Raw genomic sequence first — 26,137 nt, 5'->3', positions numbered from 1 at the left:
TGGTAGCTCTCCCCTGCATTTTAGCCAGTCTACAGGGACTACAGCAGGGGGAGATGCAGCATAGGGTTTTAAGGCAGCAGTGCAGTATAACCCCTTTCTACCCCTTGGTCTGAGTTTCAAGGAGGCTGCTCTTGAGGGTTCTGATCTCGGTCTGGGTCTTGAGTGTTCTGATCTCGGTCTGGGTCTTGAGGGTTCTGATCTCGGTCTGGGTCTTGAGGGTTCTGAACTCGGTGTGGGTCTTGAGGGTTCTGAACTCTGTCTGCGTATTGAGGGTTCTGAACTCGGTGTGGGTCTTGAGGGTTCTGAACTCAGTCTGGGTCTTGAGGGTTCTGAACTCAGTCTGGGTCTTGAGGGTTCTGAACTCAGTCTGGGTCTTGAGGGTTCTGAACTCAGTCTGGGTCTTGAGGGTTCTGATCTCGGTCTGGGTCTTGAGGGTTCTGATCTCGGTCTGGGTCTTGAGGGTTCTGAACTCGGTGTGGGTCTTGAGGGTTCTGGTCTGGGTATTGAGTGTTCTGATCTCGGTCTGGGTATTGAGGGATCTGAACTCGGTCTGGGTATTGAGGGTTCTGAACTCGGTCTGGGTATTGAGGGTTCTGAACTCGGTCTGGGTATTGAGGGTTCTGAACTCGGTCTGGGTATTGAGGGTTCTGAACTCGGTGTGGGTCTTGAGGGTTCTGAACTCAGTCTGGGTCTTGAGGGTTCTGAACTCAGTCTGGGTCTTGAGGGTTCTGAACTCGGTGTGGGTCTTGAGGGTTCTGGTCTGGGTATTGAGGGTTATGAACTCGGTCTGGGTATTGAGGGTTCTGAACTCGGTGTGGGTCTTGAGGGTTCTGATCTCGGTGTGGGCCTTGAGGGTTCTGATCTTTGTCTGGGTCTTGAGAGCTCCAGTCTGACTACTTGTATGTTTCTACAGCAGGGCCAGTCAAACTGCCCCCTTTAAACCCTACCAGGGTCGTTTTCATTAGGGAACACCGTAGCAAAACGTTGTGCAACAGAAAAAACAAAAACAAGCCTTCCTTATTGGACAAGTTCTGGTAGTCCCTCTCTGTTTCAGTCCGTTTGGTGCCTAATGAACACGACCCAGGTCTAGACCAGGGCGTAGTCAAACTGCCCCCTCTCTGCACCCTCTTTGTGTTCGGTCCAGGAGGAGGATGGCATGCGGCTGTAGGGGTCCAGCAGGATGCGGAAGCAGCGCACCAGCAGGAAGACCAGGAAGAGCATGAGGAGCCCCACGAAGGCAAAGGCCGTCCTCTGCTCCGCGTCACCCCCCACCAGAGGAGGACTGCTGGGGGCCCCAGGGAGGGAGGGCCCAGGGGACAGCAGCAGCTCATAGTCCAGAGTGGGGACATCACTCATCCTCCAAGGGGTCCGGCGGCAGAACTGGCACACAAATTGGATGGTGGGGGGATTGGGCCACAGGGGTACGGAGGGACGGATGGACAGAGTGATATGTTCTATTCAGCCTTTGTTAATCCAGGTTAGTCTCTTTTTTGATGAAGTGTCTTCTTCAAGAGAGATTTGATCTTGATCCCTTCTAATAGGGTGACAGACAGACAGACAGTATGAACAGTACCAGGACCCATAGGCAGTAGTAGACGACTACAGAACATGTGTTTATCAGAGCCCTGTCGTATCCACTCTCTCACACAGACATCCACCTTGACAGACCGGACATAGCACAGGCACCTGGCAGTGTGGATAAACACAGCAGTACAGCACTGGGCAACAGCGTACTGTACTAGTAGTACTACCCAGCTTCCTCAATGGGAGCTAATTGTGTACAGATGGGATATACCCAGGTGTTGTCTGTAGTGGATGCTAATCACAGCCAGACGAGACGTAGATGTGTAAACGAGCTGACAGCAGCATGCGCCTGTGTGTGTGTATATATGCATAAACAATAAGAGAGTCTAAAAGGCTAATCAGATCAGAGGGGGGGTCAGTGGATCAATGATGCTGAATGTGAAAGCAACGCACAGCATTAGATGCTAAGTAAGCCTTTTCTCCAGGGAAGGGACAGTTAGTGGGTTTGAAAAGCAGAGCTCTGTCTATAGCCCAGTGTGGGTCTAACAAGTAAACACTCTCACCCTGCGGTCTCCCTATATAGTGTGTACTTTTAGGATTAAATACATGGTGAAAGATGTCCGTCTGTCTGTGAATGGGTTTGAGCAGTCACTGTCACAGTCAAAGGTCCTGAGTCCTCGGTAGGTTATTACTGTGTTGAAGAAAAGGATCCTCTGAGAGAAGAGTTGGTTTCCTCTGGTGTACTAAGCCAAGCATTACTCCAGGTCTTTAACCCAAGACTAACTGCTTTTCCTCCACGCGACTTCACTGCTTCCTCCCCTTAAAATACAACCTGGAAGCACAAGAAACACAGTCAACATTCCCATTATGATCACTCTGACTAACATCAATATAATGTTGTATGCATTATTTATATGCGTTATGGGGCTTATAATGATTAGGTTGAAGGTTGATGCTCACAGCCATGAGCCTTAATAGATCATAGCCAGAACAGAGAACTTTAAAACCCTGCAAACTCCACTAAATACTCAAATCAAATCACATTTTATTAGTCACATGCGCCGAATTTCCCCTTACAGTGAAATGCTTACTTACAAGCCCCTAACCAACAGTGCAGTTTAGCTTCTTCAGGCTGCAGGGTGAATATTGAAAAAACTGGAAAATATGTGCACATTTTCAAACGGCCTCTTAAGAAATTTTTTATTTTACAATATGCATATATTTACTACTGTTGGATAGATAACAGTCTATAGTTTCTAAAAAGGTTTGAATTATTTCTCTAAGTCGAACAGAAATATTTTTACAGCCATTTTCCCAGCCGAATTGAGATTTCCAAAATGCGATGTGTCTCTTTAAGACCTTGTCTATAAAAGGTCATTACACTTAGGACCGTAGAAACACGTCATACGCCTTCATCAGGGTGTAATGCAGAAGTGAGAATTGAAAGGAGTCGAATATCTCGTCCATGGACTGAATACCACACCTTCTTGTGAGACCTGCGCAGTTAAAAAAAAATTCCGGGCGCGAGGCAGAATTTGGTCTCGGCTACTGGAAGAAGGTCGATAAAGGTGAATATGATCTCTGACTTCGATATTATTTGATACATGTCACAAAATCATCCTAAAGTATGTTTTTTCAATATACTTTAATTATATTATTGCAATTTATTCTGGACTTTAGACGTGATGTTTTGGAAGAATGTTTTGAAGACAGAAAGTTTAGCGCCGCACAGCCGTGGTGCTTGCTAACCAAAGAGGGAAATATTTCGTTCTGGAACCCAACTAAAGACTGTACTGGACATTGGACCCCGTTACAACATTCTGATGGAATATCAACAAAGATAAGGACCCAATTTGGGATGCTTTTTCATATATCTGTCGAACTGTTCAATGCTAACTGTGCTAACTGTGCTAGGCTAGCGCTTGACTAGAATCAATGCTGCCTTATGCTAGCTTATGTTGTTAGCTAATATAACGATATATTGTGTTTTCGCTGTAAAACACTTCAAAAATCGGAAATATTGGCTCTATTCACACGATATCTGTCTTTCATTAGCTATCCACCATATGTTTTTCTGAAATGTTTTATGAGGTGTAATTAGTAGTCGACGTTGGTGTCTGTATTTTTCTCTGGCTACTCCCGTCTGGATTCAGACTGTAGCTATGTGGTAGCATTTATGGTAGCATCAATGTAAAACTGATTTATAGCTAAAATATGCACTTTTTATGAACAAAACATAGATTTATTGTGTAACATGTTATATGACTGTCATCTGAGGTAGTTTTTTCTGGGTTCTTTAGGTTGGTTTTAGTTTATTTCGGTTGGCTTGTGCATGCTACTTGAATCATAATTCATACATCATAATCATATTCATACGTGTCTGTCCACTTTTGTATTTGGTGGTGAGCTAACATAAATATATGTGGTGTTTTCTCTGTAAAACATTTAAAAAATCGGACATGTTGGCTGGATTGACAAGATGTTTATCTTTCAAATGCTGTATTGGACTTGTTAATGTGTGAAAGTTAAATATTAAAAAAAAATAGATTTTGAATTTCGCGCCCTGCAGCTGTTGTCATTTTCGTTCCGACATCGGGTTTGCAGCCCAAACAGGTTTTAAAAAAATACAGATAAGAATAAGAGATAAAAGTAACAAGTAATTAAAGAGCAGCAGTAAAAAAGAATACATACAGGGGGGTGCCAGTACAGAGTCGACGTGCGGGGGCACCAGTTAGTAGAGGTAGCATGTACATGTAGGTAGAGTTAATTAAAGAGACTATGCATAGATGACAACAGAGAGTGGCAGTGGTGTGGGGAGGGGGAGGCAATGCAAATAGTCTGGGTAGCCGGTTGACCAGATGTTCAAGAGTCTTATGGCTTAGAGGTAGAGGCTGTTTAGAAGCCTCTTGGATCTAGACTTGGCGCTCGGGTACTGTTTGCCGTGTGGTAGCAGAGAGAACAGTCTATGACTAGGGTGGCTGGAGTCTTTGACAATTTTTAGGGCCTTTCTCTGACTCCGCCTAGTATAGAGGTCCTGCATGGCAGGAAGCTTGGCCCCAGTGATATACTGGGCCGTTCGCACTACCCTAAGTAGTGCGTTGCGGTCGGAGGCCGAGCAGTTGCCATACCAGGCAGTGATGCAACCAGTCAGGATGATCTCAATGGTGCAGCTGTAGATCCTTTTGAGGATCTGAGGACCCATGCCAAATCTTTTCAGTCTCCTGAGGGGGAATAGGTTTTGTCGTGCCCTCTTCACGACTGTCTTGGTGTGTTTGGACCATGATAGTTTGTTGGTGATGTGGACACCAAGGAACTTGAAGCTCTCAACCTGCTCCACTACAGCCCCGACGATGAGAATGGGGGCGTGCTCGATCCTCTTTTTCCTGTAGTCCACAATCATCTCCTTTGTCTTGATCACATTGAGGGAGAGGTTGTTGTCCTGAAGCCAGGTCTCTGACCTCCTCCCTATAGGCTGTCTCGTAGTTGTCGGTGATCAGCCCTACCACTCTACCATCGGCAAATGTAATGGTGGTGTTGGAGTCGTGCCTGGCTGTGCAGTCATGAGTGTTAGACTCAGGTCAATAAGTAACAATAACATTCTGACATTTCCCAGCTGTTGTAGTGAGTATTACACTGACATTCTGCTTGATTACACTAATTGAGTGGATGATTATAGCAGCATTAGAAGAGCATTAGCTGTAATGAATACACGCTTATAAACAATGATGGGTCGTTCCACCAATCCGATACCTTTTGCGAAGTGTAACTTGGTATCATTTTTTTTTTTTTTTTTTTACATTCTGTCATAAAGAGCACATGTTCAACTTCATAAAAAACATGTTTTCCCATCTCAAAAGGTTAAATAAATGTTAAAAAGACTATAGTAAAGTGCCAAACAAAATAACAGGGTTGACGGTTTCATCTTAAATCAGCCATAAATCTCCTTGTGACAGAGAGAGTGGAAGCGTGTGCAACGAGGAGTGGCAATTGAATGAAAAAATATATATATTCAAAAAACAAACAAACGCTAAAACAGTTCTAGCCTGACTATCTATGGGTTGACATGTTATGCTAGACGCACTCAGTTTTCCACCACAAAACACCAGGAAATGGCCAAAAAGAGTAGAACCAGCTCACCTGCTTTTACACTATGGTTTGACTGTTAAATGTTCAATGTTTCATTTCCAAAAGTTATTTTATAGGGACTGGTTTCACCACATTAAAACATAACAGGGTTGACCTTAACATGAGGGACAGATGTAAATGAATCACTGTGCACATGAAATTAATTATAATTAGAAATTACTTTTCAAAGCAACAAAATTACTAGGGCTTTATAATAATTGTGAAACTTGGAGAAATGTTGGGATTATTCCTATTAGTGACACAGGGTTGACGTAGGAACATGTTAAAATGCTGCATTTTGGCATGTTACCGTGTGGTCTATATTTCATTTAATATAACAGGCTTTTAAAATTCAGTATTGGTGCACAATTTCGACTTTAAATATCAAAAGGCACTCTTTTTGTGTAACAACCCTGATAATGCAAATGTCATTCATTCATCAGTGCATTGTTTCAGCAGCTCATTTGCTCATTGAAAGAAAAATGTGCAATCAAATGGATTCTCATGAATTATATAAATCTCCCTGTCGACCGGAACGGGTTTCAAATCAAGAGGGAGTGAGAGCGAGAGTGAGAAAGAGAGAGAGACAGAGAGAAAGATAGGGGGAGATGGGTGGACAGAGCAAAAGCACCTGCAGTGAATGAGCATAGGTATGGAGAATCGAGTAGAGCGTTGGACAGAGCCAGGTTAAAGTACAGTTATAGCATCACCTACCTCTCCTCTAGCTAGCCGACCTTGGCCATGATTCACACACAACGCTGACACATTACTGTATCTAGAAAGAAGTATGTAACATTGTACAGTCGTGGCCAAAAGTTTTGAGAATGACAAATATTAATTTCCACAAAGTTTGCTGCTTCAGTGTGTTTAGATATTTTTGTCAGATGTTACTATGGAATACTGAAGTATAATTACAAGCATTTCATAAGCATCAAAGGCTTTTATTGACAATTACATGAAGTTGATGCAAAGAGTCAATATTTGCAGTGTTGACCCTTCTTTTTCAAGACCTCTGCAATCCGCCCTAGCATGCTGTCAATTAACTTCTGGGCCACATCCTAACTGATGGCAGCCCATTCTTGCATAATCAATGCTTCGAGTTTGTCAGAATTTGTGGGTTTTTGTTTGTCCACCCGCCTCTTGAGGATTGACCACAAGTTCTCAATGGGATTAAGGTCTGGGGAGTTTCCTGGCCATGGACCCAAAATATCGATGTTTTGTTCCCCGAGCCACTTGGTTATCACTTTTGCCTTTTGGCAAGGTGCTCCATGTTGGAAAAGGCATTGTTCATCACCAAACTGTTCCTGGATGGTTGGGAGAAGTTGTATCAGTCTTTCCACAACAGAGCCATCCTTATGTGTGTGTGTGTGTGCATGATAGTGATATGAAATATGTCATAGTTTCCTTTCTCATGATCACAACCCTCCAAGATCCCCACACAGTTCCCCAATAGATGTCCCTCAACCATTCGAGACCGCTTCCACAGTCCCCCCCCCCAAAAGGAAGATTTTTTTTCTTCCATTAAAAATATTACCCACCCCCAATTACCCCCAACGCACCAACAACCAAGAGAATGAACTAAAGAGAAAAAAGGAAAAGACAGAACAGCAAACAACAATGCAATTTTTTTTAAACAAAATAATACATTTAAAACAAAAGACATCAAGGACAACTGAAATCATAACACCAATGCCAACTGTATATGTTTGTGTGCATGTCTGGCACTATTACATGTATGTGTGTGTTCTTGTATGTGTTTATTTGAATGAGAGTGTGTGTATATGCATGTGTACAAACACCTGCACGGCATCAGCCACAGGCAAACCGGCATTAGTTGTAAAAACACTGCCACTTAGTGTCATTCAAATGTACTTTTATTATGTTTAATTTTGACTTTTTTTCCCCTTTATCTTTTGACCATCATTCTCTCTCTCACACAGCAACTCCACTCCCACTTGTCTCCAATTCCACATCCCAACCCTCAGCTTCCCTCAGCCCATCCCATCTATCTCTGCTGGACACCCACTTCGGGTTTCTACGCAACACATATCTTTCAACTATGCTATGATGTTTAAAGTAAAATTTCAATCTACCTAATTGAATAGAATCTACAGATTGCGTGTTGAAGATAAATACTTTTACTAAGACTATTAGTATATTAGTAATTGACTGACCTGGTCTCTCCAGATCTCCTAACAGTACTATTTCTAGTGTCAATTTTAGATCAATGCTATGCATTTTCAGCCATTCCTGAAACTGAGACCAGAAACAGGCTACCTGAGGGCAATACCAAAATAAATGGTCTATTGATTCTGTATCCTCACAACAAAATCTGCAGAGCTTCGATGATTTTATGCCCCAAATATTCAACATTTTGTTGGTGGCAAGAATTCTATATAATCATTTTAGCTGAAAAGCACGAAGTCTTGAATCTGGTGTTTTATATATCAAATCATACACGCTGTACCATGGAATCGGTACATCAAAAATCTCTTTCCAACTATTTTGCAATCTTTATGGCACAGTTGTCAACATCCTGGTCCTCAAATGAAACTGGTATACTTTCCTATTTATGCTATTTTTATTCCTCTGCCAGTTTTGATCCTTTATATTGGGCAGACAGACCAGTTCCCTACGCCCTCCCGCTGCCACCCGCCTGCTCCATTTTTGGGGCAATGCTTTAATCAATTGGTTGTACTCTTGGATTGAGCAGACCTTCCCATACAATTCTGATAACTCCATGAAGGACATAACTCTACCATTACGATTTACAATATCATTTAAGAACAAAATACCCTTTTCAAACATCTTTCCCATAAATACAGGTATTTTATCAACCGGCACATTTGAGTTCAGCCATAATATTTGTGGTAATATTTGTTCTATCTTTTCAGGGGGATGAAATTGAAATTGTAGCCAGCTCTGCAATGCTTGTTTGAAAAAGACAGATAATATGAAAAAAGTATCATTTTCAATTAATTGAAAATGAGACATGGCAATCTGCACAAAGGCAAAAAGGCCATTTTTAAACAATGGATGAGCTTTTCTTAGTCATCTACTTGAGAAACATTTAGGGTTCAAATAAAACTTTTGAATGAGTGAAGCTTTTAGAGAGAGGTTTAGTGCTTTTATATTTAATAATCTCAACCCACCCAATTCATATTCATTATATAGATAGGCTCGTTTTATTTTGTCTGGATTAGCATCCTAGATAAAGCAAAATATTTTTTGCTCATATGATTTGAAAAACGAATCATCAGGAGTAGGCAGCGCCATAAGTAAGTGAGTAAACTGAGATATGACTAAGGAGTTAATCAGGGCAATTTTTCCATAAATAGACAGGTATTTACCTCTCCATGGTTGCAGGATCTTGTCTATTTTTACAAGTGTTCTATTGAAATTCATTGTGGATGTCACGACTTCCGCCGAAGTCGGTCCCTCTCCTTGTTCGGGCGGCGTTCGGCGGTCGACGTCACCGGTCTTCTAACCATCGCCGATCCACCTTTCATTTTCCATTTGTTTTGTCTTGTTTTCCCACACACCTGGTATTCATTCCCTCATTACATGTTGTGTATTTAACCCTCTGTTCCCCCCATGTCTGTGCGTGTAATTGTTTATTGTCAGGTTGGCACTCTTCCGGCTGGTTTGCGCCGGGTTATATTTTACACCCATGCTTTTGACAGCCTGTACTTTGTACCTTGTTATTTTTGTACTTAGTGCTGCCTCACTTGTTCTGAGGACATTTGTTTTTTTGTGACGCCATTGCATTCTATTCATATATTGCCTCAGTAAAGTGCCTTGTCCACTCATCTCTGCTCTTCTGTGCCTGACTTCCAATGCACCAGCTACACCCACACCTTGACAGTGGAGAGCTTATTTATATATTTTGTGATATGAATACCGAGTATGTCTACTTCACCATCAGCCCATTTTATAGGTAAGCTGCAGGGTAATGTAAAAGTTGTATTTTTTAAGGATCCAATACGTAATATTGTACACTTATCATAATTATGTTTTAGTCCAGAGAGTACAGAAAAGTTATCTAGATCTTTAATGAGACATTGCAGGGATCTAGCTTGCGGACTTAACATAAAACTTGAGTCATCGGCATACATGGACACCTTTGTTTTTAAGCCTTGGATTTCTAATCCTCTAATGTTGTTATTGGATCTGATTTTAATAGCTAGCATTTCGATGGCCATAACGAATAGATATGGTGACAGCGGACACCCTTGTTTAAATCCTCTTGACAATTCAAAACTCTGAGAAGTAGCCGTCATTTACTATTTTACACCTGGGGTTGCTATACATTATTTTTACCCATTTTATAAGAGAATTACCGAAATTGAAAGAATCCAGGCTACTTTATCAAATGCCTTTTCAAAATCGGCTATAAATACCATTCCTGGCTTCTTATATGTTTCATGATGTTCTATTATTTTGCTAGTATTTTTGCATCACAACATTGAAGTGTAAGGGGCCTCCAGTTTTTTAGATAGACTGGGTCTTTATATTTGCCATCTGGGTCTTTTAATAATAGAGAAATCATACCTTCCTGCTGAGTACCTGACAGATGGTCCCATTCTTTATTCATGGCTGTTCTTAGGCAAAATTGTGTTCTTAGGCAAAATTGTGAGTGAGCCCACTCCCTTGGCTGAGAAGCAACCCCACACAAGAATGGTCTCAGGATGCTTTACTGTTGGCATGACACAGGACTGATGGTAGCGCTCACCTTGTCTTCTCCGGAAAAGCTTTTTTTCCAGATGCCCCAAACAATCGGAAAGGGGATTCATCAGAGAAAATTACTTTACCCCAGTCCTCAGCAGTCCAATCCCTGTACCTTTTGCAGAATCTCCGTCTGTCCCTGATGTTTTTCCTGGAGAGAAGTGGCTTCTTTGCTGTCCTTCTTGACACCAGGCCATCCTCCAAAAGTCTTTGCCTCACTGTGCGTGCAGATGCACTCACACCTGCCTGCTGCCATTCCTGAGCAAACTCTGTACTGGTGGTGCCCCGATCCCACAGCTGAATCAACTTTAGGAGACGGTCCTGGCGCTTGCTGGACTTTCTTGGGTTCCCTGAAGCCTTCTTCACAACAATTGAACCGCTCTCCTTGAAGTTCTTGATGATCTGATAAATGGTTGGTTTAGGTGCAATCTTACTGGCAGCAATATCCTTGCCTGTGAAGACCTTTTTGTGCAAAGCAATGATGACGGCACGTGATTGACAGAGGAAGGACAATGATTCCAAGCACCACCCTCCTTTTGGAGCTTCCAGTCTGTTATTCGAACTCAGTCAGCATGACAATGTGAACTCCAGCCTTGTCCTCGTCAACACACACCTGTGTTAACGAGAGAATCACTGACATGATGTCAGCTGGCCCTTTTGTGGGAGGGCTGAAATGCAGTGGAAATTCAGTTCATTTGCATGGCAAAGAGGGACTTTGCTATTAATTGCAATTCATCTGATCGCTCTTCATAACATTCTGGAGTATATGCAAATTGCCACCATACAAACTGAGGCAGCAGACTTTGAAAATAAATATTTGTGTCATTCTCAAAACTTTTGGCCACGACTGTACATTGTCATCCCTGCTAATACTATTGTCTACCTCGTAGACTTGCTCTCTCTTCCTCCCTCTCCTCTCGTCCTCAATCACCATCTCCCCAGTGGTCTCCACTTCTGACACACAGCTCCCTACAGACTCTGGCTGGCTGCCGCCCCAGCTGTAAGGACTGGCTACACTTATGATTACACACAGCACTGTGGTCTTTCATTAAAGTACTACAACTGAGAGCATGAGTGATGGAACTTTAATATAAAGTGAGAAAGGGCAAATTGTGTGTGCGCACCACAGCAACCAGAGACAGATGGCAGCACCACACCACACACAACTATTACATCACAAAACAGTACAGGCATGCAGACTAGCCTGACTAGCTGAGTGTCTGATGCTACAGAGCCATACATGTCCCTCAGCATGGCGGTTCATCACAGACACGTGCACACCAGGGTTTCTGTTAGGAAAACGTAGCGCCAGACATTTGACCTGCAGCATTTCAATTGACCGGACATTTGAGAAATTGACCTGACCCATATGCATTGGGTGCGTAACCTGATTAGGGCGTCCACCCACGGTGCTCAGAATGACAGAAATCACAATTAGATTATGGTAATTCAAGCAGAACATACAACTCGAGGATGTAACGCATATGTCCTTCTTACCGAATTCTGATGTGCACTTTGAGATGTTACAATAACGATCCACATTTACTTTCCCTCAGCCAACAAGACGAGTAACGAACAGCAAAATCACAAACCTATGTCAATCTTACTATCCTCCATAGTAGAAAAGTATACCTATTCTATTGGTCAGCTTGTCATTCTGTGCAAGAACGAAATAGCCTACCTAAAACAGACTCTGGGACAGTTGTGGGACAATAGATCCCAAACTCATACAACCAGTAGACCTAGGCATTACAACAAACACCTACAGATAAAGGCTGATGCAACAGAAGAGGAAGTTTAGCTTAAAATGTTGATAAACTATTATTTCTTCACATTATAAGCACAGCAATGCCCACTAGGCAGTAGGCTACACTCCAATGACAAGAGGAACACCTATGTGAGAATGCTGTTCATTGACTACAACTCAGCGTTCAACACCATAGTCCCCTCCAAGCTCATCAATAAGCTCAGGACCCTGGGACTGAACACCCTTTTTGCAACTGGATCCTGGACTTCCGGACGGGCCGCCCCCAGGTGGTGAGGGTAGGCAACAATACATCCGCCACGCTGACCCTCAACACGAGGGCCCCTTAGGGGTGTGGGCTTAGTCCCCTCCTGTACGCTCTGGTTACCCATGACTGTGTGGCTGCACACGACTCCAACAACATTAAATTGGATGACAACACAACGCTGGTAGACCTGAACACTGACAACAATGAAACAGCACACCTGGCAGTGTGATGCCAGGACAACAACCTCTCCCTCAACATCAGCAAGACAAAGGAGCTGATCGTGGACTACAGGAAACGGAGGTGCGAGCACACCCCCATCCACATCAACGGGGCTGTAGTGGAGCACGTCGAGAGCTTCATGTTCCTTGGTGTCCACATCACTAAGGAACTAACATGGTCCACACACACCTACACAGTCGTGAAGAAGGCACGCCAACGCCTTTTCCCCCTCAGGAGGTTGAAAAGATTTGTCATGGGCCCTCAGATCCTCAAAAAGTTATGCAGCTGCATCATTGAGAGCATCTTGACTGGCTGCATCACTGCTTGGTATGGCAACTGCTTGGCATCCGAACGCAAGGCGCTACAGAGGGTGGTGCGTACAGACCAGTACATCATACTGCCATCCAGGACCTCTATACCAGGCGGTGTCAGATGAAGGCCCTAAAAATTGTCAAAGACTCCAGCCACCCAAGTCATAGACTGTTCTCTCTGCAACCGCACAACAAGTGGTAATGATGCTGCATCATTGAGAGCATCTTGACTGGCTGCATCACTGCTTGGTATGGCAACTGCTTGGCATCCGAACGCAAGGCACTACAGAGGGTGGTGCGTACAGACCAGTACATCATACTGCCATCCAGGACCTCTATACCAGGCGGTGTCAGATGAAGGCCCTAAAAATTGTCAAAGACTCCAGCCACCCAAGTCATAGACTGTTCTCTCTGCAACCGCACAACAAGTGGTAATGATGCACCATCTGGAACCAACAGGACCCTGAACAGCTTCTTCCCCCAAGACCCTGAACAGCTTCTACCCCCAAGCCATAATTAGTTAACCAAATAGCTACCCGGAATATCTGCATTGACCCCTTTTGAACTCGTTTGACTGATCACATATGCTGCTGCTACTGCTTATTATCTATCCTGTTGCATAGTCACTTTAATCGCTATCTATATGTACAAATCTACCTCAATTACCTCGTACCCCTGCACATTGACTCGATACTGGTACCCTGTGTATACAGCCAAGTTATCATTACTCATTGTGTATTTATTCCTTGTGTCATAATTTTTATATTATAAAAGAAAGTGTCCCCTCTGCATTGTTGGGAAGGGCCCATAAGAAAGCATTTCTCTGTTAGTCTACACCTGTTGTATATGAAGCATGTGACAAATAACATTTATTTTGATTTGTATGTTCGTTCCACAATGCTATTAGCGGGAATACAATAGGCAAAAGTGCACCGTAATGTGAGAGAGCTCATGTGACAAATATGAAAATATCCATTAGATATGTTGAAAGAGGGGAGATCTAAATATGCAACAACTAGCATAATATGACTAGGATTGTGCCTTTGTGTCACGTGTGCTCCCTCTCCGGCCTCTAGGTCACCAGGCTGCTCGTTATAGCGCACAACCGTCACCATCATTACGCACTCTTGCGCGTCGTCAGTCTCACCTGTACGCCATCACTTCCTTGATTACCTGCCCTATATATGTCACTCCCTTTGGTTCCTTCCCCAGGCGCCATTGTTTCTGATTCAGTTTCATGTCTGTGCGTTGTTCGTGTTTCTTTTTTTGTATTATGTTTTGTTTATTGATTAAATCACTCACTCCCTGAACTTGCTTCCTGACTGTCAGCACACATCGTTACAGAATGACGCCTTACCAAAGGGAAGCATCAGGGATTGTTTTTTGTTTGTTTTTTTGGTTAGGTGGGAATGACGTTGGGCCCGGAAGCCGCTACAGGCTCTCATGCCTCAGCCGGCTCATCGGGTTTTCATGCCTTCGCCGGATCGCCAGGCTCCCCTGCTTCCACTGGCTTTTCAGGCTCTCATGCCTCAGCCGGCGACAGGTTCTCGAGCATCAGCGGGGGTGACCAGTCCGCTCTTGATCCCCGAGATCATCCCTTGGCTGGACCCGAACGTTCCGAGGAGGGGGTACCATCAGTTATGCTCTCTCTCTGGCGCCATGCTCCTGTGTCTCAGCCGGAGTGACGGGTTTCCTGCGCCTATGCAGAGGTGACCGGTATGCTCCTGTTCTCCGGGATTGTCATTTTGGTCGGTGTCCTGCAGCTGGAGCTGCGGGTCAGGGGGGGGGGGGGGGGGGGTACTGTCAGTGTGCTCCCTCTCCGGCCTCTAGGTCACCAGGCTGCTCGTTATGGCGCACAACCGTCACGCGCACCTGCGCGTCGTCAGACTCACCTGGACTCCATCACTTCCTTAATTACCTTCCCTATATATGTCTCTCCCTTTGGTTCCTTTCCCAGGCGTCATTGTTTCTGTTTCAGATTCATGTCTGTGCGTTGTTTCGTTTATTGATTAAATCACTCACTTCCCGACTCTCAGCGCACATCGTTACATTTTGGCTAATAGACAATGAAATAAATTTGATTTGAAAAACAATAGAACATGAGAGAATAGGCTACTAGTTTCAATGGAAGTCTTTATAAAATAATTGCCTCCACATTTCTATGGTGGGATTTTGGCTAGGCTACTTTGAAGCAAGGAAAGACATGCCTCATATGTAGTAAAACGTTCACGTTTCAAACAATTAAGTAAATGTTTTCAAATTGCATGCTGCCTCCAGCTCATTGCAGGCTGTCCCGTGACACACTGAAGCCTGTATACCATTGTCTATGCACTTGAACAGTGAATGGGAAGCGCACTTCAATTTCCAGCTCAGAAATAAAACGAGTAGCTCTTTTAATCGTGGCCACAATTTTTTTTTTTAAATTTGCATTTAGAATTGTTGCTCATTGATTGGGCTTGTAAAAGTAAGTTTCACTCCAGCAGCAACAGGAGCTGTAGCAGAAAGCTAGGTTATGTATCTGTATGCTGTGCATGTGTGAAAAATAAGATATATAATGACTAATGAAAATACACAAGCGCCAATTTAATTCCACAAAATTATGCAAATTACCTAAAGACCGATAAGCATGGCCAGTAAAATGTATTTACATCGACTGGTATTTACATCAATTAAAAGGCTAAAAAGCATTCTTCACAATGGTATTATTTGTCTTCTTAATACTGGCTAACAAAAACCCTTGTGGACACACACAACAAGCTTGCACGCACACACATGCACACACACAGGCACCTCAATTATTTCCTCTGACACTTGGATGGTAGGAAGACCAGAAATAGAAAAAGGAGGTAGGGATGTAGAGAGGGAACAAAGTAAAGTAAGCAGAAACAGACTCCTGGCAGAGAATGTCCCTCTTTGGGGAATGACAAAGAAACAGGAAACACACCTCCCTCCTTGCTTCGTGCCTGTGGCTCCTTGCTTCGTGCCTGTGGCTCCTTGCTTCGTGCCTGTGGCTCTCTGTGTGTGACAGAGACAGAGTACCTATGAAACCGACTACTGTTCAATAGGATCATATTCACCCTGAGACAAACATTTAACTAATCACCTGACAAATTGGCCTTTCTAGGGAGTTTTTCCTAGCCACCGTGCTTCTACACCTGCATTCTAGCTGTTTGGGGTTTTAGGCTGGGTCTCTGTACAGTACTTCGAGATATTAGCTGATGTACGAAGGGCTATATAAAATAAACTTGATTGACAAATGTCCCATTGAGCACAGACTCAACTCCACACCAACAATGGCTATGGATTCAATCATCCAATCATAGGTGTGTTCTCAAAAGTCTCTTTCCTTTTACACTACAGTAGGAAAACTAACTATTGATTTTACTTAGAAATTAAAGTTTGCAAGGAAAATTTGGCAATTTTGCAAAACTGTTTGGAGAAACCTTACACACTATCCATTTGTACGTTTCTGATAACTCGTTGCTTTGTCCAAAACTCGTTACAACAGACCTTGATAGTGTGCTAGATAGAGGATAACACAAAGATAGACTCTCTCTCTCTCACTGAGGAGTCAAGGGAAAGCATTGGCTGTCAGTGTGTGTGTGTGTGTGTGTGTGTGTGTGTGTGTGTGCGTGCATGCCTGCCTGCCTGCATTTGTGTGTGTGTGCATGTGTGTGTGTACAGTCACTCAGCCAGTGGGAAGTGAGGGAGGGGAGGGGTGAGGGGTATTGTTCAGCTTATTTTCCTCCTCGTTAGTCCTCCCTCCAACCATCATGATCCATCACGCTCGCTCACCCACTCCATTACTCCATGAGGACACTTCCTCTCAGCCCTGCTGCTGGAACAAGTCCTCTGAGAGGTACAGAGGGGAGACCTGCCTTATCACTCTTCATAGAACACCCGCAACTTAACACACACACACTCTAGGTCAGCCTACACAGGGCCATTGGTCACACCGGTGGTGACAGAGCCCATCAGAGTAAATGAAGAAATAGCTAAATGACATTTAGTTACCTTACTGGTCTCTGCTCTACCCTTTCCCTGCTCTCCAAGTGTACACACACACACACACGCACACATGCACACACACACAACCTGCATTAACATGGCAGGGCAATATCTTTTCATTAGGTCCAACACCATTATTGTATTATCAAACCCCCTCTAACTGCAGCACCTAACTACAGCCAAGAGAGAGAGAAGGAAAGATAAAAGAAAGGGCGACAGAAAGAGAAAGAGAGATGGTACAGAGAGAGAGAGAGAGGAAAAGAGAGAGTGGGGAGGAGAAGAGAGAGAGCGAGAAAGAGAGAGAAGCAACCCCCTCCTCTAAAGATCTAAATGTCCTCCAGTCTCACAGGACTGCAGAGAATTGAATGAACCCCTTCCAATGTTGTATTCATAAAGATGAATTGGAAGAGGAGAGAAGCCAGTCAACAAAACTCAGGTTATATCCAGCCATGTTATTTGTAGGAAAAACATATGCTGAGGAAATACAGAAGAGGCAACACAGTATGGTCCATAGGAAATCATATTGATGCCATCCATCATGGCCCTTATTGATGTGCTTCTTTGATTTGATTAGCCGTGTATAGATATATATAATAGTGTTTGTCCTCTACCATTCATCCCAGCACGAGGGGACTAATTAAGCAATAAGTCCCAAGGAGGTGTGGTATATGGCCAATATACCACGGCTAAGGGCTGCTCTTATGCACAACGCAACTTGGAGTGCCTGGATACAGCCCTTAGCTGTGGTATATTGGCCATATACCACAAACCCCTGAGGTGCCTTATTGCTACTATAAACTGGTTACCAACGTAATTCGTTTTTTTTTTCATACCTGTGGTATTTGGTCTTATATACCACAACTTTCAGCCAATCAGCATTCAGGGCTCAAACTACCCAGTTTATAATGAGGAGTATAGCACCAGGTCACCTTGGGCTCCCAACAACAAACCAACCAAATTCCAACCGCATCCAAGCCTCTCAGCTCGTTAGCGCCAGTCTATATAAAAACACTATACGCTCACCCACCTCTGTTTATGAGGTATTTTTAGATACAACCAAAGACAAATGGGCAAATTGGCATTTCCCTTTACAGTAAGCGTTCCTCTCAGTCTCAGGCCAGGCCCTGGTCTCTGATCCTCACTGTAGTTAATGATGCTTGCCGGTATTCAAACACTACTGTAGAGATCAAGTTGAGCAATTAAACATACAGCTGTTCCATCTTGAAGTGCCTGTTTAGCCCTCTGCCATCCCCTTCTAGTCGGCCTGCCACTTTAGTGAGAAGAGAAGCACAGTCTTCTTTTGCTGAGTGTGCATGCATTGGTGCCGGGGCGAGGGGGCGAGCAGGGGGCGAAGGGGTGGAGCACTTTGAGACTGCTGACCTTTTAAAACAACGCAGCGAATAAAACGACAGCGAGATGAATTGTATATTCATACATTCTCCAGACATGTCGACTCACATATATAAATGTACTTTTCTCCTATTCACCCTCATAATGTTGAAGTATAAGCCATTCAGGCTATTCTAGTGAGGAAAGGGTGGCCTTTGGAGGTTATAAATTGTCTGTGGGTTCCCTGGAAGACATTCCTCACCGTGATACAGCCCAGGCAGAGAGAGGAGGACAAATCTGTTCTAGACAGGAGCACAATGGCTAAGCGTTTTCCTTTTACAAAGTCCACTCTGTTATCCCACAGATGCATCATGCAGACTACTCGAAGCATAAACATGATCAGTCAATTTCAATTAGTGTTTGGATCAGTTATGAGACAAATGTATTACAACATGAACATATCCCGTGCTGGGCTGGTGTTGTGCTAGACTCAGGGTCATCTGGTGAGAGAGGACAGCAACACACTACAACCCAGCGGAGGAGATAATCTAGTTCAGAACGGCTGCTTCCACTCCAGGATGCTTATGTAACATTACTGATTGTCTGAGCCGTCAGTGTGTGTCGCACCGCAGGGAGCCTGTGGCCTTCCATAAAGAGCCCATGCTGCTGATGAAGTAATATTACACTCTTTGAGGTTACTCCATGCTGGCAGAGAAAACAGCCACCTCTAAGAGGGTGGGATGCAGGCACTACAAATTTAGAAGTCTCTCATTGGCACACACACACACACACACACAGCCTACAGTAAATCAACACACACACACACACATAGACACTAACACTCAAATTCTTTCTTTCTCTCACTTCATCCATTCTGAGTTTCTATTCATCTCAATTTCACTGTGAAAAAGCAGAACAACAAGACCCAGAAAAGACTCCGTCACTCCAACCTTGCGTACCTACGAGACTGCCAGGGTGAAGGGCAGCCTTAGAACACCCACTCTCCCCAGCAGTCACAGAGAATAAGACTCAGTCCAGTCAAACCCACCTGGAATACATCTTTAATTTACATCCCAAATCACACCATGAAATATTCAGTGAGACGAGGGCTTTCCAAAGTGGCAGTGAGTGAGGTAGCGTCCGACAGGGCTCCCTCTGCCGGGGCCCCCAGCCACTCATCACAGACCCCCCACGTCAGCGAAACTGCCAGACGTGTGTATGGAGCTGAGAGACCACTGAGGAAGAGGCGGCCGGAGGCGGGGCGAGAGAAGAAGAGCTGAATGCTAATCCCTGTGATTCACGTCTGTATTCATGAAGGAAAGCGGACGATAGTCGGCCAGGCAGACGAACATCAATCAGCGGTATCTAGGAGGGAGCGGGTGGCAGGGTGGGCAGGAATATGAAGATGTCAGCACTCCCAAAGTCAGAGGACAGCACTTTCCTCTGTTCTGGTCCGCTGTGGGGATCAGGGAATATCAACACATATATTACACGCTCTGCAGAGCACCAACAATACAGAGTCCGCAAAGTCAAAACTAAAAATGTCCAAAGGAAAGGTTGGTAAAGGTTAGAGCAACTCTAAGACAGGATATAATACAATACATTTCAGTCTGTGATAAGAAGACGTGGTGACAGACTGGGACCGGAACGTCCCTCTTTTCATATCTCTGGCCACAAAGTTACAAAGTCTTTGAAATGAAATTAAGTGAAAGGGCAGTTGAGGACTAAAAATGCTAAATGTCCGGTAAAACTGGTAGCTGGGCTATACAATACATGCTAACTGTCCAGATCCAATTCACAACAGAAGACATAAATTGAGCACTATAGAATGGATTAAGCAAGGAAGTGAAGTCCCCAAACACAGGATGTTGGTAAAGTCAGAGAGTCAGTAAAACTGATCTCTGGGCTAGGGAAATCCTCAAGCATCTCTGAATAATATTTCTCAAAGAAAAGCAGCCCAAACACATTTAGAGAAGAAAGGGAGAGTTTAACAGAATATCTCCTAACTGTCAGCAGATTCTAGTCCAAGAAGGCATTGTGCCACAACACAAAGGCAAGTTTAATAGGTCCGGTTTGAGAGGTTAAAGGGCTATCTGTAATGGTACTCCACACGCTCAGATGAAGAGAGGAGATCATAAAACCTGTCCCAGTGTCAATTATCAAATGGCTCCAGAATATAGGGACGATGAATATTTGAAGAGCGATCTCAGCAGGAAATCGAAACCCTGTGTTTGTTTCCCAATCGAGGTTAGAGTTCCATGACCGACGGCTCTGTTCTCTTCCATTCAAATAACTGTAGATGCAGATACGGCTGATGGAAACAGTACGTGCAGCTGCTGGCAGCTACGGCCTTTTCGGAGATGCCAGCTTCTGTTCGAAGGAATAAAGGATGTTAGACATTCAAAACGCAGTGTGTGGCCACATCTGAACTGGCACTCAAAATTGAATCCCACCACAGCGTGACATTTTCATCATGTTAGGAGCTAGCAAGCTACTGTAAGGCAGGGTTACTCTATAACACAGTTCCTATGTATACATAAGCATTGAGAGCAATAGTGAGAGATGATAAGGGCTATGAAGTGGATAATAGCAGGAGTTTGGTCACCCTGTAGCACTTGACAGGGACATGAGTGCTTTATTAGTGTTAATCCCACAGGTTTCCTCCTTGTCGCTCCTCAGATTACTGGTGTAGATCATCATTACCATATCAGACTAAAGAAAAAGAAGCCTCTGATTACTCATTACAGTCAACCAGCTTCATAATAAGCCAGGAGGATGGTAATACAATGCAACACAATTCAGATAAAGCACTGGAGGCTGTAGGTCACTCACACCCAGCACAGATTTCCTCAACTCAAATCGCTCTTGGACTCCGGCAACACACTGAGGCAATAGATGTCCGTTCTGTATGCACAGCGGGGATAGCCAATAGCACTTCCCTGATACAGCTGGCCATGCTGTATACAATAACACACAGAGGACAAAATGAAAGATACAGTATACACATAAGCAGCTGCTCCTAGATCAGTGTTGGGGAGTAGTGAACTACATGTTATCAAACTAGAAATTTAACTACATGATGCAATAGCTTGAATTAAAATCTAGGTAGTGTTTTGAGTAGTTAATTACTTGTTTTGCCATGTAGCGTTGTAGCTAACTATTGAAACTACACACTACTTTTTTGGCTAAAATAAAATATGGGTGAATAAGGCAATCATTTATTTTCATTTTCGACATCAGACCTGCTTAATTCTCACTTGAAACATAGTTTTTGTGTTTAATAGGCTAAATGACACATTCTGTTCACATCTGACTCCAGTGATCTGTTCTGCAATTTGGAGTTTATGACATTTCAGATGTAGATCATTTATCACTAAGAAGTTTGGTTTAGCTGTAGTGTATCTTAACTTCTTCCAGTGTGAAGTAATTGGTAGCTTGGTAAACTATATTTTCCGAGTAGCTTACCCAACACTGCTGCTAGTGTTTCCTATTAACATCAATTATGAACTGGGCAGAGAGCATCAAGCTGGACATAATGAGGTTCAAATGAAACACGTAGTCTTATTGTCAGTTCTAATCTGTTGGTTTTGATTGGTCAAACCACACCTAATAGCTGTTTGGGAGGTGGATTATCTTTATAGCACCATAGATATCTACAAATATTCATTTCATTCAGGTTTTCTATTCTGGCTTGCCTGAAACAAAAAAAGGAACCTGGAAAAATGTCTAGTTGCTAACACACGCTGTCATACAATTTCCTGACATATTGGTCCACCTCATATGGGAAGCTGCAGGTAATTGCATGGTTTCAAATAACTCAAGGCTAACAGTGTTGGAAAACAGTGTGACTGTTGTTGTTTTTTGTTAGTGTGCTCACTGCTCCCTAACAGTCAAGTTATACACTTGTTACATGATGTATTACAGAAATATGACATTGTTGGACATTGTTATTCAGATGAAGTCTGTTCAATGTACCTGTGAATATCCAAATAGATCCGTGAATCTAGTGTTCTCTTTTTAAACTCGAAAATGATCCATGCTCATTACTCTGGTGTGATATTAAATCATGTTTAATCACCTTGACACAAAACAATGATGTACAGTTTGTTAGGTCCAAGAAAGCATACTGCTTTTACCATAATGAAAAAACATAATAATCCAAAAGGCAATGTATAAACAATTGCACATTATTATCATAATAAATAATAATGACTGAGAGTAACATTTTGTTTTGCTGAATAATATTGTGCCAAGACAGTAGGCTATTTCTAGGGAGTTTTTCCCAGCCACTGTGCTTCTATACCTGCATTGCTTGCTGTTTGGGGTTTTAGGCTGGGTTTCTGTACAGCACTTCGAAATATTAGCTGATGTACGAAGGGCTATATAAAATAAACTTGATTGATTGATTGCTATTCCCAATATTCTGCTCCAGTCAAGAGCATTCACAGAAATGTTTATTGCAGCACTTTGGCAAAGGTAGGCCTACTATGAGTAGCTAATGTGTCTTGGCATTTGGTTGAATTCCCATTCTATATTGACTATTGAGAACCACATTGACCGATTGACGAAACACGGCAGAAGCGATTTTGTTTTTGCTTTCGTTTTGTGGAGAGAAACAGCTGACTATATGGCGTGTAATCTATTGTAATCTATGCTTTCTTGGACCTAACAAACTGTACATCATTGTTTTGTGTCAAGGTGATTAAACATGATTTAATATCACACCAGAGTAATGAGCATGGATCATTTTCGAGTTTGATGCAACACGGCAGAAGCGATTTTTTTTTTGCATTCGTTTTGTATAGAGAAACAGCTGACTATATGGCGCGTAATCTATAGTATCATATAAATCATTAAAAATACTGATACATTTTTTTGTTTTTTATCTGTAAAATGTTCACTATTATTTTACAAAACATGGACACTTATTGACATGCAAATGCATTTATAACCCTGTGCCTTAACATTCATTTCGACATTACTACAGTATTTCCAAAGTCACTTCGGAAACACAGACTGACATGACCTGGTAAACTACTTTTACGCGCGCCTCAAAACCTTGCCTAAGCAAGCTGATAAGAAACAATGTCACGAAAATCATTCCTCAAAACTGTATGGTAATAGTGTTCACAAACCTGAGTTCTTGAGGGGTGACAACACGTCGTTCTCGTTAGAAGAGACAGGGTTGGTCAAACTTCGTGCTCTGTGATGTGCGCTCTTGCTGGTAGCATGTGTTGCTCATGCGCTCTCCCGCCGGGGCGACTATTTGATGAGGGCTATTGCGCGAGTCTCTTAAAGCACCCCCACCCTCCTCTCTCTCTGGGAGACAGTCATCCAATCAGAAAAAAATACAACCTCACACAATACAGTAACACAAGTAATGCCTATGATAGTACTGTAATTCGAGCATGTACTTTATGTGCACATCATTTTTTATACAATAAAAATAGGCAAACTATAAACAATGTTAAATCTGATTATTAATGTATAGGCCTACAGGTGACTTTGGATCTGATGATGATACATCATACTAAAGTGTGATGACAAATGCATGTTTTCCATTCCATGGAGCACACCAATGCCAGCAGCTGTGTTCCTTTGACACCTCATAAGGATTCGAAACATAGAGGTGTAATCAATGTACTTAACCCTAAGCCCCTTTAGCATCGAAAATATTCACATTACTCCAGCCCTCTATTTTTAGGACTCCCCCATGAGTCATTATATAATTTGAACACTGCTTGCATCATTCCACTGCCCTGTAAAGCTGGTTGGATGCCCTGCCCCACCCCCTCATCCCCCTAACTGTTCACTACTCACCTTTAACCTTTTTCAACTGCCTTTACTACGGGGAACAGCCCAATGCCCAGTCAAAAAATGTACTGGACTTGGCTATTCCATAAGATGAGAGAGAGTAGTTAAAGTGAAGCCGATACTCAACTACAGTCTCTGCTGTGTCTCTGCCAGATCTCACCTCACCACCATCACAGTCCCTCTCTCACCTCCCAACATGCCTCCTTCAGCCTGATCATCTATCCTTCCACCTCTCTGTTCCTCCATCCATCCATCCTCCCTCCAGACCCAGTCCCAGGACCCCTCTCCCAGACTTCATTCCAAGGGAAAGGTGGCAGCTGAGCCATCTGTTCCACATGCTGCCATCCTCTTGTCACTCTGCCAGGCTTCATCAGTGCCAGGCGCTTCAACGATGCCCCCTCCAATGGGTCAGAGGAGCCCGGGTGAGGGCAGAGCCACAGAGTCGTTACAGACGAGTTCTGGATGCTTCACGCCCATAATTATATTTACTACAGCACTGTTCCTGCTTGCAACCTTCCACCATTTTGGCAGGCAAAAGAACCCAATCTGAATGTGTTTTACGATTTTTGTGAGTTTCCGTGATCAGCTTGGTTCCCTGGATTCTAAACCCAGTCAGTTTAAATTAAATGGATGACAATAATTTGAGGACAAATTTCCCAACAATATCAAGTATTCCCTCCAGATTCATCACTGAGGAGAGCTATGAGGCCTACACGCTATTCCGTTCAAACCTTTGACAACCAAGCTGGATACACACAAATTACCAGGACTTCAATTCTGATGAAACCAAAAAAATGTGGGAGCCAAATGCAGCTTCCCTACTGTGCTAAAATGTCCTTGACCATTGGCGAGAGGAGAGAGAGAGAGGAAAGATAGAGGAGAGAGAGAGAGAGTGCCTGCCTGTCTGCCTGCATGTGCATGCATGTGTATGCATGTGTATATGCTTGTCAAGCTCTGGGAACCAAGTGTGTTTCCCATCTCTCCCATGGCGTGTGTCTGTCTGACTGTCAGTGAGTGAATGAGTGAATGTGTCACCCATGTGTCTGATGGGAGGTCTATGGAGGAGGAGGGGGAGAAGGAGGAGAGGAAGATGAGGTTGAAGTTAAGGAGGCTGGAGTGGCAGTCCCAGGGCAGCCCAGTTGGCTGACTGGCTGGCTGGCGGTCTGGCAGCTGTGAGCCTGTTAACCAGGGTGAGTAGCTGAGGCCAGAGAGGCAGGCAAAGACAGGGGGAGGTAGGTGGCCCAAGCCAATCAATAACCTGGATAATGAGAACTGAGGGGTGTCATTATGGTCGCCCCTCGGGCGGAGAACGCCTCCTCGTCCGTAAAGAGCACTGCCTTCTCCTCGGAACACAAACACACCTCATTAACCTTTAGAGCCAGCCAGTCACTGAGGATGCACTGCTTTGTTGTTTTTTCTCATAAGCAACATGGCTTTTCCTCGTTTTAATGAAGAATGAAACATGTACAAATTCTCAACAAGCTCAAATGAAGCCCAGTGCTCATTTAATATTAGTGTGTGTTCACATACAGTATGCTGTGGTTTAGGGCAAATTTCCACTTCATATATGGCAATAGGCTACATTGTGAAAAGCAGCCCAATTCGGATATTTTTTCCACTAATTGGTCCCTTGACTCTTTTTCAGAGATGATCTAATTGATCAAAAGATAAATTACTGAAAAAAAATATCAGAATTGGGCAGCCTGTGTAAACGCAGCCATACAGTGGAAATACAGAGTCCAGGGGCCTCATTTATCAATCATGCATAGGTACAAATCTGTGCATGGGATCATTTCCATGCAACGTGTGAGATGTATCAATAGAAATGCCGGTTCAAATGCTAGTCGGAACTAGGAAACTCAGAAATGTCTGACTAGCTGATTCGTTGAACGCGGCACGTATATAACTACAACCAGTTAGCGAGTCGAAATGTCCGAGTTTCCTAGTTCCGATTAGTACATGAACGCGGCAATACGCGTGCTTGAGAGTGTACGTAAATGTACGCAGAGCCATGTCTACACAGTGCCAAGTGTTGGAATAATGAAACTAAATTCTTGTCAAGCATAGAAT

The 26,137-nt window shown here is 43.4% G+C and overlaps 1 protein-coding gene across 3 annotated transcripts; it reads right to left on the bottom strand.

Annotated features, from left to right (window-relative positions):
• Nucleotides 1–809: 809 nt before the first annotated feature.
• On the bottom strand, nt 810–23,506 carry LOC129867261 (cortexin-1-like). Of its 3 annotated transcripts, XR_008761596.1 has the most exons (4): nt 23,389–23,506; nt 21,086–21,210; nt 20,859–20,965; nt 18,283–20,623 (listed from the first exon to the last, which is right to left on the bottom strand). XR_008761596.1 is itself a non-coding variant. In XM_055940550.1 (3 exons), the coding sequence occupies exon 3, from the start codon at nt 1,354–1,356 to the stop codon at nt 1,087–1,089; it is 270 nt and encodes an 89-aa protein (XP_055796525.1). In that variant the 5' UTR covers nt 1,357–2,356; nt 15,861–15,931; nt 23,389–23,506; the 3' UTR covers nt 810–1,086. The 3 variants fall into 3 exon arrangements, 1 of the variants encoding a protein (XP_055796525.1); XM_055940550.1 differs by lacking the exons at nt 18,283–20,623; nt 20,859–20,965; nt 21,086–21,210 and adding exons at nt 810–2,356; nt 15,861–15,931; XR_008761595.1 differs by having other exon boundaries at nt 18,282–20,965.
• Nucleotides 23,507–26,137: the final 2,631 nt, after the last annotated feature.

Source organism: Salvelinus fontinalis, chromosome 12 (genome assembly GCF_029448725.1).
Source record: "Salvelinus fontinalis isolate EN_2023a chromosome 12, ASM2944872v1, whole genome shotgun sequence".
Classification (NCBI taxonomy): domain Eukaryota; kingdom Metazoa; phylum Chordata; class Actinopteri; order Salmoniformes; family Salmonidae; genus Salvelinus; species Salvelinus fontinalis.
This window is presented reverse-complemented; position numbering and strand designations above follow the sequence as displayed.

Bases quoted from the DNA above. Each gene is read 5' to 3' on its own strand.
- LOC129867261 (XM_055940550.1), bottom strand. From the start codon at position 1,356: ATGAGTGATGTCCCCACTCTGGACTATGAGCTGCTGCTGTCCCCTGGG.